The sequence below is a fragment of the Ambystoma mexicanum genome, chromosome 1q (genome assembly GCF_040938575.1).
Source record: "Ambystoma mexicanum isolate Mex_15411 chromosome 1q, UKY_AmexF1_1, whole genome shotgun sequence".
Classification (NCBI taxonomy): Eukaryota; Metazoa; Chordata; class Amphibia; order Caudata; family Ambystomatidae; genus Ambystoma; species Ambystoma mexicanum.
Genome location: NC_090922.1, coordinates 504996678 through 505016489, shown reverse-complemented (window position 1 = coordinate 505016489; position 19812 = coordinate 504996678). Strand labels below are relative to the sequence as shown.

General features: G+C 44.4%; 1 protein-coding gene across 1 annotated transcript in view; it reads left to right on the top strand.

Annotated features, from left to right (window-relative positions):
- The window catches only part of XRCC1 (X-ray repair cross complementing 1), a 795788-nt gene that overhangs the window by 280237 nt on the left and 495739 nt on the right, over positions 1–19812 (top strand). The window contains exon 8 of the mRNA XM_069640868.1: positions 19505–19637. Coding sequence (XP_069496969.1) covers positions 19505–19637 — 133 coding nt within the window. The remainder of the gene's footprint in view (positions 1–19504; positions 19638–19812) is intronic.

Below are 19812 nucleotides of genomic sequence, written 5' to 3'. Positions count from 1 at the left end.
AGGAGGCAGTTCTACTTAGGTTAAATAGATTGAATTAGATGAATTTAAACTAAGAGATTGGTTCTGAGTTTTGCTAAGTACTCACAAGAGATTTTGAACAGGACGGCGACTTGGCCACGGACTTCAGTCTGGTCAGGTCTTTCCGGGTTCTGCTCACAGCGCCTGGCCTCTGGAACTGCTCAAAGGGGTCTGGTCTCTGCTAGGCACCGGTTCTTTGGGTCTCTCTGCTCTGGATAGATTGAAGTCTCTAGTTTGGCTTTCTGGAGGTTTGATGGAGGTAAAGTATGGATTTTTCCGGCAGAGCTTCCAGCGGCAGATGGATTTTGAAGGCCCTATCTGTCCTGTCTGTCTGCTTTTATGTGTTTAGAATGTGGGTGTGTTCTAGCATCACTGACCCTACCTCTCTCTCAGCTTCTAATTGGTCAAACTTCCATTTCTTACTTGATTGGGGGAATGAAATGAAGTGTCATCATGATGAGGTCTGTTTATGATACAGAGAACCCACCCCTGTCAACTTTACACACAATCTATATCGGACCTAAAAACATATTTGCACAGGTACACATTTGTTTAAAATTACATATACATGGTGTGGCTGAATTTAGCCATGTCTATGTCCAAATCTGCTCATTCTCGGAGCTTGCATTCCAAGAGTGTACATAATTGACTTTTTAACTGCTTTTTCAATTTCCGACATGGACCCAACTTTACATACATGTGTGCAGGGGGTAGGGACATTAACTGATGAAGTTTCAGATTTTTAACATGCACACATTTAGAGTAATATCCACTTTTCCGCTAAAACCTCCCCGAACATACCACCGGTTCCTACCACGTCTTAAACTGTGGGCAGAAAAATCACAAGAATTATGGTATCCTTTATAAAATTTTCACATGTCCGCTCTATGAGTTATTCATCTTTTTAAAGTTATGTTCTGGCTCCAAAGGGGTGTGGTTTACCCTCAGCACAAGGTTGAATTTCTGGTTCTTTCCAGTTCTGCCAAGCCAGCTTGCTCTCACAGGCAGTGCTCCTCCCAGCTTCTCCAGGAGGAAGCCACTTTTTACGACTGCGGTAATAAAAAACCTTTGCCTGAGTGAAGAGGGCTTTGTTCACTCTCTTGCAGAGCACAGATAATTCAATTATCAGATAGCTGGCATATCCTTAGTGTGGGCAGCAAAAGGAAGGTTGGCCTGGGAACACAGTGGTGACTCAAGTTTCACTGCTGATGGGATCCGTTGCTAGGCAAAATCAAGTTCCTTAAGCCAGACCTTCAGCTAACTTTTTGTTGCTTTTAAAATAACTTGTAATTTTACACATGCAGCTAGAATGCTGATTCTAAGTGCAAAACTATGACATTTCAACAGTTACAAAGGCATGTGACACCAAATATAGGTCACTCATTTAATCTAAACATTTTCGATTTTAGTGTCTTTAAATCCAGTGCAACTTAAACTGCTGCAATCCACAGCTCAGCCAGTCTTGTTATACATTGTTTTGTGCTCTTCATTTCTCAGATTCTGTAGGCACACAAAACTCCATTCTGCCAATGTCTGCTGGTGTTCAGTAAATATTTTGCACATGTTGCACTGTTAGAAATAGGCATTTTGACTTGCCTTCAGAAACACACAGAGTGGTTTTAAAACGCCGGCTTTTGGATAGTGGTGAGTACTGGTACTGCACTCATTTTTGGGATTTAAGAAATGAATTCCCCACACTTCTAGGTTGCATTTGGCAATCAGCATTGCCATTCCCAATGGTTTCAGACTACTGTGCGGGTAGTCCAATGGTGGTTTTAAAGCGCTTTGAAGCTAACCGGCGCTACTGTTTTTCCTTTGGCAACCCATTTCCCTCATGGCAACCCGGCCTTTCATTCTCGCACTGGTGGGTGGCAAGTGAGGCAACCATTTTGGTGGGCGCATAAACTGCGCAGCTTTCCTGGATTTCGGCGCACATGTGGGTTTTCCGCCATCTTGAATTTCCTAAGCCCACAGCACCAAATGTTGTAGCAGGATAGCTTAAACGTGGGTCAGGACACCCAACAATACTGAGCTGAAAAGCTTGAAAATCATGGAGGACCGGATCATCTTGATTTACTAGAGGGATCGACCAGTCTGCCGCATTGCCCGTAAGGTACGAAAGCACGAAAGCTACTTTAGCTTGATCAGTTGGAAAGGCTGCTGGCCGGCATAAGAAATGCAACCGGCACTGATTGATAAATACTGCAAACCTCTTTGGGTCACCAGAAAAACGTTTGGGCGGAGCCAGAGGTACATTCCCAGGTAGGTTGATCTGCACAGGATTCATAGAGGATGTAGAAGGAAGATTTCCCTCAGATGCGGGTAACGGGGTCTGTCCGGCTTGTGACTGTAGCAATTGTCTAGCGAGATCATCTGTTCGCTCCTTGGAAATAATCAGTTCCCTTCTTAGAGCGTTCGTTTCCTGACGGGCTGCATGCACTTCTGCCCTTAGTTCCCCAAGTAACTGGGCTAGCTGGTCGGTATCCGAGGTTTCCATAGCGCCTGGACGGGAGTTTTGTGGTAGGCTTTGCGTTCTGTAACGCTCACCTGATTCCCGTAGAGACGCCGGTCTTGACTGGGCGTATACCGTATCTGCAAAGGTGATGTGTAACACACGGCTGGCTCTTTGGGCTGGACCTCTGTGCACTGTATGTCTGACTTGAAGGGTAAGATGTCTGCAGATAGAAAATATGGGATTAAGGAACTGGGTTATTGAATGTCTCTCTCTTCTTCCCTTTCTCTTCTCCTGTAGAACCCCAAAGGTTAACGCTCTCACCTTAGGTAAGTGAACGCCGTGCTCTCCATCTGCCTCGGGGCAGGGTGCTGTAACCAGTTTCTTCACTGGATAAGGGGAGCAGGCCTCTTGACTTCAGAGGACTGCTGTCCGTCGTTTACTGCACGAACGGTAAGTTTCGAGTAATTCTAATGTCTTTAAAGTCTTTAGTAATGATGTTTCTTGTTTTGCAGGGTTCCGGCGATGGCGGATGACGGGCTGAAGTGAGTTGAAGATGGAGCCCGTGTGATGAATAGAAGCGCCTGGAAGCACGTAAGTAAGCGCTTGTTGCCTGCTTCACGATGCGCTCTAACTGTCTTTTTATTTTGCAGGTACAAGTTCGGAGCGGCTGCAGGGTGCCGGAATACCCACTGGGTTAGATGTGGAAAGGAGTAATGGCACGTGAGTATTAAAGTTCCCCAATGTCTTTAAACGCAACTTGTTTTGTCTTTCAGATGCGGGATGCAGTGTGAAGACCTCCGGAGCGCACGAAGAGTAGGTAAGCCTTTGTCTTTCAGATGCCGGAATGCAGCGTGAGGCGTTGGTGACAGCCGATGGACCAGGTAAGTGAAGAGCTGTCACTGAAGACCGTAATGCTAACCTGTTCTTTCTTGTCTTTATAGGTGTTGCTGAAGACTGGATTCAGGATGGTAAGCCTTTTTCCTTAGGCCCAGGATCAGATGCAGAAGACACGATGAGCGTTCTGCTGCAGAGGATGCAGAATAACGCAAAGCAAGATTCATCCATCGGGTGTGGTTTAAATAGCCTCCTGTAGTGCTTAGGTGTCTCCTTCCACAGCCACGCCTAGGTAAGAAAAGAGTTCCTGCTTTCCAGAAGAGTTCCAGTGTTCTGAATCTAGGGAGTGGCTCCTGCCCCACCCAACAGGAAAAGTAGTTCCAAACAGAAGAGGATCAGAGGCTCAACTGGCAGGCAAGTAAGCAGCATGGTCTGCTGCAGGTAAGTCCACCCAAGCATTATGAGCCCGGCGCTTCCAGCGCTGGGACTGGGCATAATTATGAGCATGGTGCCACTGGCGCCAGGACTGGGTCCAAAAGGTCCCAATTGGGACTGGTTGGCACTCAGAACCTGGGTTATGGATCTGCTTCCAAGGGAGTTGGGAAAACCCTGACCTTTTGGAAGCAGAGATCATGACAGTGGCACCTGCGAGGAGAACTGACATGCTCTCCTAGTGGGAGGGGCGGGTCCTCCACCCGAACTTCAGCAGCCTGAACATCCATCGGAGAGAACATTATCGAAAGGTAAGTAATTTGTTCTTCTAATGGATTTTTTTCCTCCCACGGATTCCCCTTCCTTTCTGGTGTAATCCCATCCTTTGCCCTTCCTTTCATTTCCTGCCATTGTCCTAACTGGCTGGACTGGCCGCTCGTTTGTGGGACATCCTCCTGGCCTACAGTACTGCTTTCTTGGAAATGGAGAGGTTTATTTATTTTTGCATTTATTTGAGCACACAACACCCTCAGGCATCTAGGCGCTAATTACAGAAATGCTTTGAAAGGTAGTTACAGGTAAATTGCATAGGCAGCACAAGGCCGCAGAGGTCATGATGAGGATAGCATCCGTCATAATAGTGTCATGTAGAAGCAGAAAACACTTATGATGAACAACACAAGTTTATTAACGCACAACCCCAACACAGGTCCGTCCGCTCGGGCACAATTAACAGATTCCCAACTACCACCTGGACTACGTGCAATGGCATTCCAAAATGAAACGTTTGCATGCCATTGCACGCACAATGCCTTTAAATCACTACCAATGTATATTTAATTATTGTTTTGTTTGTAATTTTTATAGCACTCTACTCGCCCAAGGGCCTCAAAGCGCACAAAAGACAAGACAAAACAAAACATACAAAACAAAATTGCTAAAATAGACGGAAGTAGAGAAAACTGTTCTAGTCTAATCTAATCTGTGAGAAAGGCGGCCTAATCTGGATCAAGGTTAAACAGATGAGGTTTGAGACTTTTCTTAAAATCGTGGATGGAGTTGGCCTGCCTTAGCTCACGCATATGTTTGTTCCAAGACAATGGAGCCTAGGTCAAATATGGAGCCTCCAAAGGTTTTAAGATTATACCTAGGTTGGGTACATTTTAAGGGCAGACAGTGACAAGGTGGGAGGGTGGTGAGGCGTTTGGTCAGATATTGCGGGCCTCACTATTACAACACTTATAGGTCAGGGAAAGTAACTTGTGCGTAACACGCTGTTTGATAGGGAGCCAGTGAAGACCTTGTCTGGTACTTGTGACAGTTTCCCTCCTGGTAAGACCATATTTGGTTCTGACTGCCCCGTTTTGAGCAACTTGCAAGGCCTAAAGGTTGGCCGTTGATTTCCCTACCAGCAGGCAGTTACAATAATCAAGGTGTGAATTAATCAAGGCCGTAGCTAGTAGGGATCTATTTTTTTGTGAGATGCATGGACGAATGTGGTGCAATAATTTGGTCACATAGCCACACAAGAGGCCCAAATGGAGGCAACATGGAGTTTCATGGACAAGTCTGCGTCCAGCACTACACCCAATGTTTTCACATTTTTGGACACTTTATTTATTTCCTGCTATAAGAAAACTATGGTAGTCAGGAGTCATACTTTTGAGTTTTTGTCCTGAGGCTAAGATCAAAGGATTGGTTTTCTCAGGGTTAAGAGCCATGGAGTTAGTGATCATCCAATCCTGAATAGAATTGTAGATACGGTTAATGGCATCAGAGTCAATGATATGAAGGCCTGTTCTATGATGACCTGAGTATCATCGGCATAGTTGTTACACAGCAAGAGTTTAACAACCAATACCACAAATACCGAGGAGCACAGGTGGCTTTCAACAAAACAGGAAGGTTTCAGAAAATGTGGGACATGCTCGATGTGCAAATACGCACATGAGAAAACTCAGGAATTCAGACGGTACTGGCGAGACGTATCAAATCAAGCAAGGCATTAACTGTAAATCCAAATTCATTGTTTATGGGATTATCTGCATATGCAAAAAACTGTACATCGGGAGCACCAAGAGAGAATTGAGAATTAGAATTGAGAATTAGGATACAGGAACATATGAACAAAATTGGCAGCCAAGATCCAAGGTTCCCACACTCTCTACATTGGCAAACAGAACACCAGATGATGGACAAATCAGAGATGAAACTCCTGGGCTTACAACAAGTGACCTTAGCAAGAAGAGGAGGTAACAGACTGAAATTGTTGAGAAAGGCAGAAGCCAGACATATTTGCTTTTTCAATACCACAGTAATGGGTTTAAACTCAGATAATGAAATGGTCTCATTCTTATGATGAACGGATGACAGTATTGCAACACGTGGAGATTAATCCATTTCAGTTTACATCTAATCTTTCATTAATATATGTTAACTGACTCTCCTTCCCATATCTTAACATAAACATACAATGACTACATGCCACTGGGGATAGATCTACATACTTACCTAAATAAACTCATGTTAGGATGGGCATACACCCAATCACAGAGGGAATATTCCTTAAATCAATAAGCATCAGAAACAATTCTCAAAACCACATAAGTTAGGATTGAGAAGGATTTGTAACTTCTTGTTTGCAGACATTTACCCTCCACTGACTTCACTGGAGCAGAATGAGCACATAGTTACACACAATGCCACGGTTCGATTTAATGATTTGCCATTCAGACATAGAGAAGGCGTAATATCAAACCCTTAATTAGAAATAAACATGTGTTGTCTAAATGCGGAGGGGAGAGATTCTTATAACTTCTCTTTTTAGACCTCAGAAAACAAATGTCTTTCACATTTAATTTTTTTCGATCAAAGTAAGCACGTGTATTTGATCTGCACAAACCGGTAATTACTTGGAGCCTGGTTAAAGGGGACCAGCAGGGCAATATCTTTGGACATTGAACGACTTACAATAGAATGCAACATACAGACTTTTCACTCCAATATGGCCGCAATACTAATCGGAATCAGGAAGTGAACGTGGCACAGGACGTGCCGTTGCCCGGACAACAGATGTCGGCAACCATGTTGCCTTGCCGACCTACATAAACAAATATCCAACATGGCGCAGTCAGCGCGCTTGAGGATTAGTACGCGGAAACATTCTGGATAATACGGTAAGACCCCAGTGCAGACTGTGTTACTGGGATCACAACCAAGGGCTGTTCCTGAAACAGTCATTGATATCTATTCGGACAGGATAACCTGCACGCATATGATAGCCTTAGGGGCGAGGCGATGTGTATTAAGGCTAGATAAATGACTAAAAGTATACTTTTCTCTTACGCATGCAGCGGTTACTGTAGGCTAATTAACAGTAATAAGGTCTACATATACTAGTATCATTAAGATATGAGACATGATAATTGCGGACGCTTGGTCCTACTAACATACTAACTACCCATCTCAATTCCACCGATGAGATTAGAAGAGGGAACTCGCTATCATTCCACTTGACAGTCCACTTGGAAATGGGGAAAGTTCAGTTATAATATAAACAAGATTTGTAAAAATAAAATTCTATGTTACCCTTAGCTGCACAGGGATCTATCCCAAAGAACATAAAACTAGAATTTCACCTAACAACCAAGTTGGACGGTAAGAAATATGAATTAAGAGTTTTGTATCGGCCCATTTAACCCAGATGTATCGCAATACATGGAACTAATCATATTTCTGCTTAATAATTCTCCCATGAAATTATCATGATCTCCCTTTGCTTCTCCTCATCCCTCACAATCCTCCCCTTAACCGCAACCCTGTTTTTCTGTGGATATCACTTGCATGACAATATGAATTTGAGCAAAGAATACTCATGTATGAAATACTTCTGTTTGAATTATGTTGTGATATGTTTTTGCATTTGTGCATAATTGACCTCAATATCACGGTGTTGCGAATAACAAACACATAATTGTAGCATATGCCCAATTGGCCGAAACACGTGTCATCACAAGAGGGCAATTGAATAACTTGTGACAAAAAAACAATTTGGAAGTAAACAGGCAGACGTTTCATTGTGCTGAATAAACAACCTTACATTCTACCAAATTTGGCGCAAGTCTCCAAAAGAGTTCCTTTTTTCATTGTTATGCTGCACACCCAGGTCATCAAGAAGAGCAAGGAGTGGCATAATATAAACATTGAAAAGACAGGAGAGATACAGGATGCCTGTGGTACACCACAGGTGATAAGCATGGGCATTGAGCTAGCGTTTTTCGCAGCAACTCTGGCACTCCTGGGTCTGAGAAAAGATAAGATCCACTGAGAAGCCATGCTAGAGCAATGTGCCTGTTCACTCCTCCTGGTGACTAACAGGGAATGGTCGACCGCATCAAATGCTGCAGATAGATCAAGCAGCAATAAGAGAGCAGGTTTGCCTTTATCCACAATGCTGGCAATGTTAGATTTAAGATCAATCAGTGTGGTTTCTGGCCCACATAATGTGTCTAAAGCCTGATTTGTCTCTGGTTCAATACGTTATTCTCTATGAACTCCTGTAGCTGTATAAACGTGACACGATCCAACATTTCCAACAGAAATTGAACATTTGTGATTGGTCAGTAATGTTTAGCTATATGAGGAGGTTAGCTATATATCAATGTTATTTTTCTTCAGGAGCGGATTGATCCACGACTCCTTTAGGACGAGGGGTACAGTGGATTCAGCGAAGGACAGGTTAACCAGTTTGGTTACCCAAGAGTGTCATTGCAGGACTTAAATATGGTAGATGGACATCTATCTCCTAGGCATGAGGTGGGTTTCATACCAGCTACGATTTTGCAAATCTGGGACTCTGTGAATGGCTGAAACTGAAATATAGAATGAGAAAGATTGTGATTGAGGGAAGTAGCAGAAGGATCCGATGGGGCATGGGGGGGAACTGATGATCTTCTCAGTGCAGTTCTTTTGCTGAGCAGCAATGGAGTGTTGATGAACTAAGATTTTGTTATTGAACTCGTCATGAATAGATTCACACCAGGCAGAATACTTGAGTAATGTTGTAGCATTAGGTAAGTTAACTCTTTGAGGATCAAAAAGAGCTCTTGTGAATTTGATTGCACCAAAGAGATCGTGTCATTGAAGCTTTGTGATTTAGCTACAGTAATAGCATGTTTCAGAGTTTTTACTGAATGTTTATATAGGTCTAGCAGAGGGGGAGAGGGTTTTTTCCTCCAATCGCTCTCAACTCTCCGCTTGGCACGACAAAGAATAGTAATGGAATCCCCAAACCAGTCACTCATACATTTTTGTCTTAATAATTTTGGTTTTTCTGGGTGCTATGACATCTATAATGTTGTCAGTAGTGTTAGTGATATGGGAAGCAAGATCGCCAGCGTTGTCAAAGGTATCAACTGGCGCCAGTTTAATCAAGAGCTGAGAGGCTAAAATCGAGGCAGTGACCTTTTTCAAATTTCTGGCAACTATGGAGTGTTTAGAGTGAGACTCCGAAGACAGAGGATAAGCTGGCAGTGAGAGTAAACTGTACACTAAAAAGTGATCTGACCATGGACAATGCTCAGTGGTGATATTAGTCATAGTTAAGTGGTGAATAAGCACCCACTCTATTGTGTGTCCATCTCTGTGGGCGGGAGCCAGCAGCTTCTGGGTAAAGCCAATGATATTCAGTGCTGAGAGAAGAGAGACTGTCAATTGTTAGGCAGAATTTCATACAGTACCCTTTGGGAACACCACACACAATTAGGACTACAGGTGTAAGCAAAAACCAACCTTTGGTATACATCTGTACCACACACTTTTGGTAGCGAGCTAGGCAGCCGGGCTTATTCCAAGAGGGAATGTGAGCAATAAAGGAAGTGACACAGAAGTATCACAGTCACAGTGGTTCAAGTAGACACTTGCACTCAAGGTATCTTGGTAAAGAATATGTATACATTTATTTACAGTCATTTAGAAAACATTCACTAGTAGAAATCAACTCAATATTAAACACCAATATACTACAGTACAAAAAACTCTTGGTTGTAGGGACAGTTGGAGCTCCCTTGAAAAAGGAGCCAAATGGCACTTCACTTATTTTAAATAGGAATAAAAAGGCAGAAGTTTGTACAATGGGTTACAAAACACTTCTTTTAGATAATGCAAAGGTTCAATATACCAGGAGGATCCGTTCAATTCAATAGGCCAGGCCAAAGTCAATAGTCTAGTGTTCTTGGATAGGACAGCACAGTTCTGTTACGGATGGAGAAGTCTTTGTAAATGTTTCTAGAGGTAGTTCAGACGAAAGGGAATGATAGGTTGGGTCACAAGCTGATTAGGCCTGCAAGTTGGGAAAGTTTCACGAACTTTCACCACGAGAGTTAGGATCTCTCAACCGGATGGCACAGTACCTTAAAGTGAAGCAAAAAGATGTAGCTGAAGACATTGGTTCTTGGCAGTTCTTGCAGATCTCTGTTCCTGAGCCTCAGTCGTGGGGACAAGAGGGAGGATGTCCGGGGACTCCTGCACTGCGAGGGATTGTCATCGGAGCAAACAAAATGGAGTCACTTCGGTTCAGGAGCCGTTGCTTCAAGACACGAACTGGTTCCCCTCTCCCTGGCTAAACCTTAACCAGCATTGAGAATGGTATCCAGGTGTCTTCTGAGCTGATTGGTCCCACCAACTCAAAGGAAGAAGCCGTACTTGAAGGAGCTTCTCTGTCGATTGGAGATCTGGCAATTTGGAGTTGCAGCAGGGCTTCACTGGGCAAATCAACGGTCCAGTGGTTGCAGCAGCAGTCCTCTTCCAGCTCGTATTCGGTTCTTTCGTTCCAGTAGTCGACTTTTCCTTCCAGTCCTGGAGACTTGCCTTTTAAACAGTTTTCTCCCATTCATTCCAGCCTAGCTGTCACTCACCCAGCAGGGTGGCTGTCATTGCCGGACAGTCAGCCAGCCAATCACGCCAGAGTGCATTTGGGTCTCCTAGGAGACCAACCACAGGAAGTTCCGGGCACCTCCCTCACTTCCTGCCCACCCCAGACACTCAGACGCCATGGGCAGACTTCAGTCCTGAAGCCCGCCAAAGGCTCACAAACAAAGGGACCAAACCTGGTTTGGCGCGCCGAGTTAAAGACCAAAAGGACCTTTCCACAAAGAAACAGTGAAAAAAGATGACCAGAGTCTGATTTTACAGAGGGGTCTTGGGCGCCATATTGAAAAACATGGCGGCCCTGATTTTTAGCTACCGGTGTTCACGGTCGGGAAAAATCATGGTAGTTGGTTATAAAACCACTGCCACCAGCCATTTCAATAGCAAAGGGTAGCTTTTGACAGCTACAAGAGTGTTTAAACATAGGGGATACTAAGTAACCCCTCCAGCACTCTATAGGAAGATAGTGTGTGCTGGGTTTATGAATTTAAAAAGACTAGTAAAGTCAGTTTAACTTTACATTCTCTGGGGAACAGTAGTTCATCCCAGAGAAGGTATTTGAACCTTGGGAAGTCCAAAGGACACCCCTGTGCCACTGCACTAAAGGTGCTGTGACACAAAAATAAAAAGATGATGCCTATGGAGTTATCTAAAACTCCATAACCAAAAAACACAAGAGTAAAATACACATCAAAATACATGAGAGAGTGGGGAAAAGGCTCACACTCTTTCCAGGGAAGTCCTCAAAATCCAGAAAAGTTGCTGGGTGTCTCTAAGGTGAAGGGAATAAGCGCATTTCTGAGAATTCTCCCTAACACACGTCCCCCCGCCCCCCGACTAAGGGACAGGAGGATTTAATCCAACCCTGGATGAATCTCCTTACTCCAGTCGGTCAAACATTCTGGAGAGACCATCAGTATTTTGGGGATTACACCCTGACCTGTGCTCAATGGTAAAATCAAACCTGTGTAGGCTGATTGACCATCTCAATAATTTTGGGTTCACCCCTTTCATCTGCATTAACCATCTCCAGGGTTGGTGGTCAGTCTGAATCACAAAAGTAGATCCATACAAGTATGGTCTAATCTTCAGTGACCATACAATAGCAAAACATTCTCTTTCAATGGTTGCCCACCTTGTTTCTGGTGCCTTCGGCGTCCTGCTGATGAAGCAGATGGGGGTGTTCCCTACCTTTCTCATCCAGCTGACTCGGAACTGCACCTATACCTGTATTGGAGTTATCGGTCTGTACAATGAAGGTTTGGCTATAGTCAGGAACTCTTAGGACTGGAGCTTGACAAAGGGCTTTCTTAAATCCATCAAATGCCTGGAGTGCAAAGCACCCAGGTAGATGCATTAAGAAGGTTCATAAGAGGACTCTAAATGACATGGCCCTGCAAGATCTTTTCCCACCTCTGGTTGACTCTCACGATAGAATTCTTCGCCATAGCGGAACAACCAACATGCCAAGACCTCGCTTCCAGGTATCTGGAGACAGCATCACTGGGAAATTCCCTTTTGAGAATTGGTTTGAGTAGTCTAAGCTTTTCCTCTGTCCCCCCCCCCCCCTGATACCCAGGGTAATCCTCAGTCAGAAAGAATCCAGAGCAGCGACTAAGATCATGTTTGTCCCAACCTGCCCACGACAATGGTCCTATCTGGATCACCTGTCCCACTCGACGCAAAAATGTTAGGTTTTTCAGAATCAGCATTGTTTATTTTTTTATATTAAAGCTAGAGCCAGTCGCTCACTTGATAATGAGACTGAGCAGTCAAGTTTAGTCTTGGATCGGGGATTTGGTTTGAAGTACTATTTACATCCGTAGCTTGCCAAGTTTTAGAATTTTCACACAAGTATATATTAAAAGTGTACTATTTATTAAGAGCACACTTGGATGTATTTCAAAAACACTATAATCTATGCAAAGTAAAACAAACCCATATGCCATCACAATTTGGGAACCCAAAAGGGATTACACGCCACTTTATTATTCACAAAGTTAAATGGCATATGCACTATTATAGTATCCAAAGTGGGGAAAAGATGTCACAAAAGCTACATGCACGCACAACACTTTTAACAATTCTTAACAAGTCCAGCCTCGCTGTACCCCGGGTCCAGCTGTGGTGCAGTTAATTAACCCTAGTTGTACACGTATGGATAGGGTAGTTATATTGGCTCAATCATAGAACTCATTTGCCTCCAAAAGAATGTTTGTGTTAAAATCTTCAATGTTACAGGACAATTCCGATTATACGGTAAGTATCCAAAAGTCAATGTTGCTGTAAAGTGAAAGGTTGACTTTCAGTCATTGGTGTTGAAGAGGACCTCATACACGGTCCGCAGACTGCATGGCTGTCAGACTTTGGTCCCATGCAGGCCCTTTTTGTGATGAACATCGACAGTAGCAGAATAAGAAAGTCCTTACATAGCAGGGAAGGTGGCCATGAAGGTTCCAGTCCCAAGATTAAAAGTCAGCTCTGAAAAGAGACAGTGCAGCTACAGGAGAGTGCAAATGAAAGACAGCACCGCGACTCTTCTGGCACCGGGACATCCAGAACATCTAAGCAATTGTTCATTAAGCATGAACTTGTTGATGCAGGTCTGCTGAATTAAAAAACCAATATAGGTGGATTGTCTCTTTTATTCAAATGTATTGTGTCCTCCCTCATATTACTCATTTTATGATATCTCAATTTCCAGATTCAACTGCTTCAGAAAAGTCTTCTCGCTCGATGTCCCTCGAGTGCTTAAATCTCAGTTGACGTCATCGTTGAGTGTATATATACCACGCACAGCACCCGTTGGCTTCAGTTCCGTTTTCTGCGAATGCGATAGCTTTGAGAATTACGGCGCGCTCAGTTTTCATCAGAAAACATTTCGATATGGCGTCGTCTTCGACACCTATTACTCCGAAAGACTGGCTTTAAAATGTGGTGCAAAAATGTCTATCATGACCTGCATAAAATATGCATCTGGTGCCTGGGCGTCAAGCATGAAAACTCCAACTATCGGCCTTGTCAGTCGATGACGCGTAAGGCCCTAAAAGAGCATAAAAGCTGTATTGTCAGTGGGTAGGCTTTTCCCAAAGTTCCTTCTTCATCGAAATTTGGGTCGTCCCATGAGTCGAGCGATTCATCTCATAAAAGAAGATAAAAAAAAGCGATCTCACTCCAGGAGCAGACAGCTCTCTTAATCTTCAACAAAAATTGAAGAGAAGGCATCGTAGATACCCTCTTTTTCCTCAGACACTTCTCAGGAAAGAAGCTTAGTCTGCCCAACTAAATCCTCTACAAAAGATGAGTGGGGATATTTCCCAGAAACCAGATGGTTAAAATCCTCAAGAAAGAGGCCCTGTCCTCCTCGAAACACAAAGAAAGGGGCTATGCTCCAGTCGACAAGCACAGGGACAAGGCAAAACCACACGCGCCCTCAAGCCGGGGTCTAAAGCCTAAAACCTCTTGAGATTTTTTGAGTACTCGACGGGACAAAAAATCGTCCCTTTGTGTCGAGGGTTGAGTCACTCGAAGCATAAGTCAAAGAGTAAGTCATCGATGCCACGGACATTGACGCCGAAATCGTCGATACACTCTAGAATTAAGACATTGACAACGGCAGTGGAGTCATCAACTCCTTTACCACAAAAACCAAAGGAAAACATTTTTAAACCTTTATCTAAAAAATACTTTTCCAAGTGTTTGACCTCAATACATGAGGGCTATGAGACGTCGGATGACACCCCACCTTTTGGCCTTAAATTGGATACTTCTAATATACATAGGGATACTCCATATGTTCCAGAAAGTTTCATCTCTGAGGAAACCCGAGTCGGGGAGCAACATGTTAAGCTAAAAACAGCTAGTGGTGTTGACACTTCTCCAAGATTAGACTTTGGGAAGCCACACCCAGCTGATCATGCTGAGGCATCATACAGAAGTCTTATGACTAGGGTTCTAGATTTTTTTAGGATGGAGTAGACCTGCTCCACCATTTGAGAAGGATGATCTCACTGACATATTGGACAAAGGTCCACAAAATGATGCAATACTTCCCTTTCATGTGGCACTCCAAAATAGTCATGGGAAACTGGGAGGTTCCGGAATCTAGTCTTGCAGTTAATAGAAACCTCACCAGGAAATATATACCATCCAGAAGCGACCCGAGCTACTTGTCAAAGCATTTGTCACCGGAATGTTTGGTGGTCCAGGCAGCTACGTCCACCTCTAAGCAAGCTGCGTGCCCTACTATCCCTCCAGATAGGGATGATAAACGTATTGATACGTGGGAGAAAAAAAGGGTTTTCTGCTCTAAGTATGGCATTAAAGTCTGCTAACTCTACATGTGCATTGACAAAATGTACATTCACCTTGTGGCACTGTGTAGCTATGGCGGCTGAACACATATCCAAAGGGGAGGAAAGAGACGGCTTCATGAACTTGATTAGAGATGGCAAAGAGACTGTGTGAGTCTCTTCAGTCAGGTCTGGACTCTGTGGACTCTGCTGACAGCATCAGCAGAGCCATGGTGGCAAGCACTGTAATGCCATCAGCCACTGCTTCAGTCGCCTCAAAACCTATCAGAGATCTTGACGCATGACACCCCGGTGGGAGGCAAACTGTCACAGCATCTGAAAGAATGGCGAGGTATTACTTTGAATGCATGGGCACTGGAAACAGTAGGCCAAGGTTACTGCCTCCCCTTTATACAGAGACCTTGGGATCATCCACCGGGAAGACATACGCTAAATGTTCCAGATCCATTCCTGTGGCAGGAAGTTTTGAGCATGCTAGAGAAAGGGGATATAGAGCCATTACATGTAATGGAGAGGAACAAAGGATGGTACTCTCCCTATTTCCTGATTCCCAAGAAGGATGGAGGACTGAGACCCATCTTGGACTTGAGATACTTGAACAAGTACCTCAGGAAGGACAGTCCCATTTTCTCAAATCCTTCAGCCCTTCCAGCTCTGGGAGGGATTGGATGGTGTCATTGGACCTTCAGGGTGCTTACTTTCATGTGCCAATTCATCACAAGCACATAAAGTACCTGAATTTCGCTGTTAGCGGTTCTCTATCAGTTTCGAGTTCTGCCTTTGCCCTGATGGTTTTCATTAAGTTAATGGTGATGGTGGCAGCGAGTCTCGGGAGAGGGGGGATTCACGTTTACCCCTACCTGGACGATTGGCTGATCAGGGTACGTTCACCCGAACAAGCCCTGGAACATCTCAGCATAACCTGTCAATCTCTCCACAGACTGGGCTTCTCCCTCAATTACAAGAAGTCCCAAATGATAATATCTCAAAAGCTCCAATTCATTGGAGCGGTCCTGGATGCATCCTTGGGAAAAGACTCGCTACCCGAGGTGAGGGCTCAACACATTCTGCGGATGGTCACCAAATTTCAGAGTGCCCAGTATCCTCCGGCCTGCGACTTTTTTGAGGTTGCTCTGCCTCATGGCATCCTGCATTTTCCTGGTGCCAGAGGCTCGCCTGAGGATGAGATCCCTTCAATCGGCTCTTAGGACACAATGGTCTCAATTTTCAGACAGAATGTCAGACCTACTTCAGGATCTCCTGTGATGGGCCTGCGAGGACAACATTCTGAAGGGGGGAACCTTTTTGACAACCATGGCCTGAGGTGACAGTAGTTACGGACGCCTCACTCACGGGGTGGGGAGCCCATGCTACCGATCTGACAGTCTTCATTCGTTGGTCTCCATCGAAGTCCAAACTACACATCAACCTTTTGAAGCTGAGGGCAATCAGACTAGCGCTGAAGGCCTTTCTGCCGACCGTATGGAGAAAGAATGCCCTGATAATGATGGACAATACAGTGGCCATGAAGTACCTCAACAAGAGAGGTGGTGTAGGGTCACTGCCACTGTGCAGAGAGGCAATGCAGCTCTGCTTATGGGCAATTCAAGAAGGAATATCCCTGCCGGCAGTTCACCTAGTCGGGGGGAACACGACTGCAGACTCTCTGAGGAGGCAGAGTGCCGTCTTCCACGAGTGGCAACTACTTCAGGAAGTCCTTAAAGAGCTCTTCACCCTTTGGGGAACCCCTCAAGTGGATCTGTTCGCAACCAGTGTCAACCGGACGTGCAAACTGTTTTGCTCCATGGAATTTCCCCCAAGAGGAGCTCTAGGAGACTCGTTTGTTGTGGGCTAGGAGTTTCCACTACTGTTTGCATTTCCTCCAGTCCCCGCCATTCCTCATATTATCAGGAGGTTGAGAAAGTTCAGGAAATCCATGATCCTAATTGCCCCGGATTGGGCCAGGGAGATGTGGTACCCAGACCTTCTGGACATGTCCATCTGCTCTTCAGTGCATCTTCCACAAAGAGAGGACCTTCTCTCGCAAGAGGAGGGTCAGGTTCTCCATCCAGATGTTAAGACACTCAACCTTTCCGTATGATTTCTGAGAGGTTGAGATAGAAGGATTGGGACCTCCCGGATTACGTAATGGAGATTTTTCTTTCATCCAGATGGCAGCAACAAAATACTTTACCGCTGCCGTTGGAACAAGTTGTGCAGCTGGTGTAAGGAAAAGGATTTGGACCCTTTTCAATGTGATACACCTACAGTGTTATTGTTTTTGTTACATTTAGCAAATCTGGGGCTCCAGATTGGAACAATTCTTGGTTATCTGGCAGCGCTTTCCATATTCAAACGCACCTCAGAGGAGGCATCATACTTCAAAATATCTTTTAATAACTCAGTTTCTTAAGCGACTCACAAATGTGTTTCCCCCTACACCTTTCCTTAAAGTTTTTAATGTGTGCTCCTTTTAAACCACTCCATTCCTGCCCATTAAGGTTGCTAATATTCACAACTATTTTGTTAGTTGCAATAGCATCAGCCAGCAGGGTGAGTTGCAGGCCTTATCCTGTAAACATCAGTTAACTACCTTTTACAAGGATACGGTTGTTGTGAAAGTCCAACCCTCATTTCTACCTAAAATTGTATCGGTTTACTATTTAGCACATTCAATTGTGCTTCCAACCTTCTATCCACCACCTCATCCGGGCAAGGAAGAGGACATTTTTCATAGACTCGACCCAAGGAGAGCGCTAAGCTTTTATATTTCAAGAATGGCAAAATGTCGCCTGCATGACCAACTCTTCATTCGGTATACAGGCTACTGGCTATTTCAGTGTTACGGGCTAGCTGGATAAGATCCCCAGTAGGTTTAAGGGCTATTCTAATAGGGCATGGCAACTTCCTCTTCCCTTCAGTGGGGAGTTCCGATAATGGAAATCTGTGAGGCAGCAGGCTGTCTGGTCTACCATCCACACGTTTACAAGACATTATTGTCTAGATACTTCTAGGGAAGATTTGGGAAGGCAGATCTATGCTCCATTCTTGACAAGTAATAACATTCAAAATTCATACACCCTCCTCCAAAAATGTAATACTGCTTTGGGAATCTATTATAAACTGAGGAATATGTGGGAGGACACAATCCATTTGAAGAAAAAGTTACTTACCCGTGGTAACGTTCTTTTGATTGGCTGTTCCTCCCACATATTACTGATCAGCCCTCCCAACCTACCCCGCTGTGGAATTTCCAGGCATTAAACTTTGCGCCCCTTTAGAGTCTGATAAATTAAAGGCACTTAATGATGTCAGTAATTCTACATATGCATGGCGTAAAAAACACAGAACTGAAGCCAACGGGCGCTGCACGTGGTACGTATACTCGACGATGACAAAATGAACTGATGGCTCAACTGCCACTCCACTGCATGGTTGGTTATCTGTCGTGGCTGGCATCCTTAAAGTGATAACCACATGTTTATAACCCACATTCTTTAACCTTAACATTGCTGCATGTCTATTTTTGACACCACTGGAAAGTTAGCTATTTTGTGAGGTAAAAGGAACCGACAAGCCTTACATAGTTAAACATTTTTAAATTAAAACCAGATAGTCAGGCGTGGTTCTAAATGAATGCATGAAATGTAACATGAATAACACGTGTTTTTAAATGAAATTTCGTTCAAAGACCCAGTTGGTAAGCCGAGCCATTCGACAGGTAATCAATATTCATGAATAGGCAGACCTAGGAGAACTGGGATTAGAAGTCACTAACTTCTCGTTCTCCATCCAGTTTTACAGTTGTGTAGTGCACAACTAGTTGGGTGGCTGCCTTGGTTTTTGCTACTTCGATGGATTTCTCTGTGCAATCTACATGCCATAAATTCCAGACGTGGCAGTCCCAACCAGCCAATCGTCATTCTTGGTGGATGAAAGGATCACATTGTATTGGGTAATTGTCAGTGCTGGCCTTAGCGGCAGCAACGCCCCAGGCAATTTAAGAAAAACTTGGCGTTCCCGCTGGCAGGGGGGAGGGGAAGCAGCATCAATTTTTTTTTTTTTAACTCCCTGCGCCTGAGCAGGGAAGTTAATCACTGGAATACCACCTTGCTTCCGTGTCAGAACGGGGAAGTAAATCATCCTGGCGCATTTGATAACAATGGGATGCCTGCCGCAACTTCGACCACTACACCAACTCGGGGGATCCCTTGAAAGACTCTGCCGAGCTGGCATGGCGGGCTGCTAATAGCACCCTGGGGTGTAATGGCGCCCCGGGCGGTCGCCCGGCCTGCCCTGCCCTGGTAATAGTAACAGTAGTCACTTGGAGCACTTAGAAAAAACCCTGTTTGAATGTTGGACTTCTTTGCCATTTTAGATGAGAAATCCTCACACAGGGCATGTTTTGTCATAAAGAGGAGCAGCAGTTTATACATGATTTTTCTTTTTGCCCTCACTTGCTTATGATTCAGAAGAGACTTAGTCCACGAAGCTGTATTAGTTAGTTGCCTTCTTCTTCTCGCAGGAACTCACGCCGGGTAAAAGGAAGTTTGAGTTTAAAGAGAACCAGGTCAGCACTTCTCTGAAGAAACCAGAGGCCAAGGAAGCGCCCCGCTCCAAGACTAGCGCCGCTCCTCCAGTCAGCAAGAAAATTAAAGGTACGTGAGGTGACGAACCCTGTTAAAAGATGCCTTGCTGACATTGCATAAAGTGCCACTAAGCACATGGTTTACATCATTGTATGTTTTATATACATAGTTCCGATGAGCCCTGTCTTTTTAATTGCTCCATTAGTTTCGCATTGAGAGGATGTTACTTAGCATTTTTGCGAAA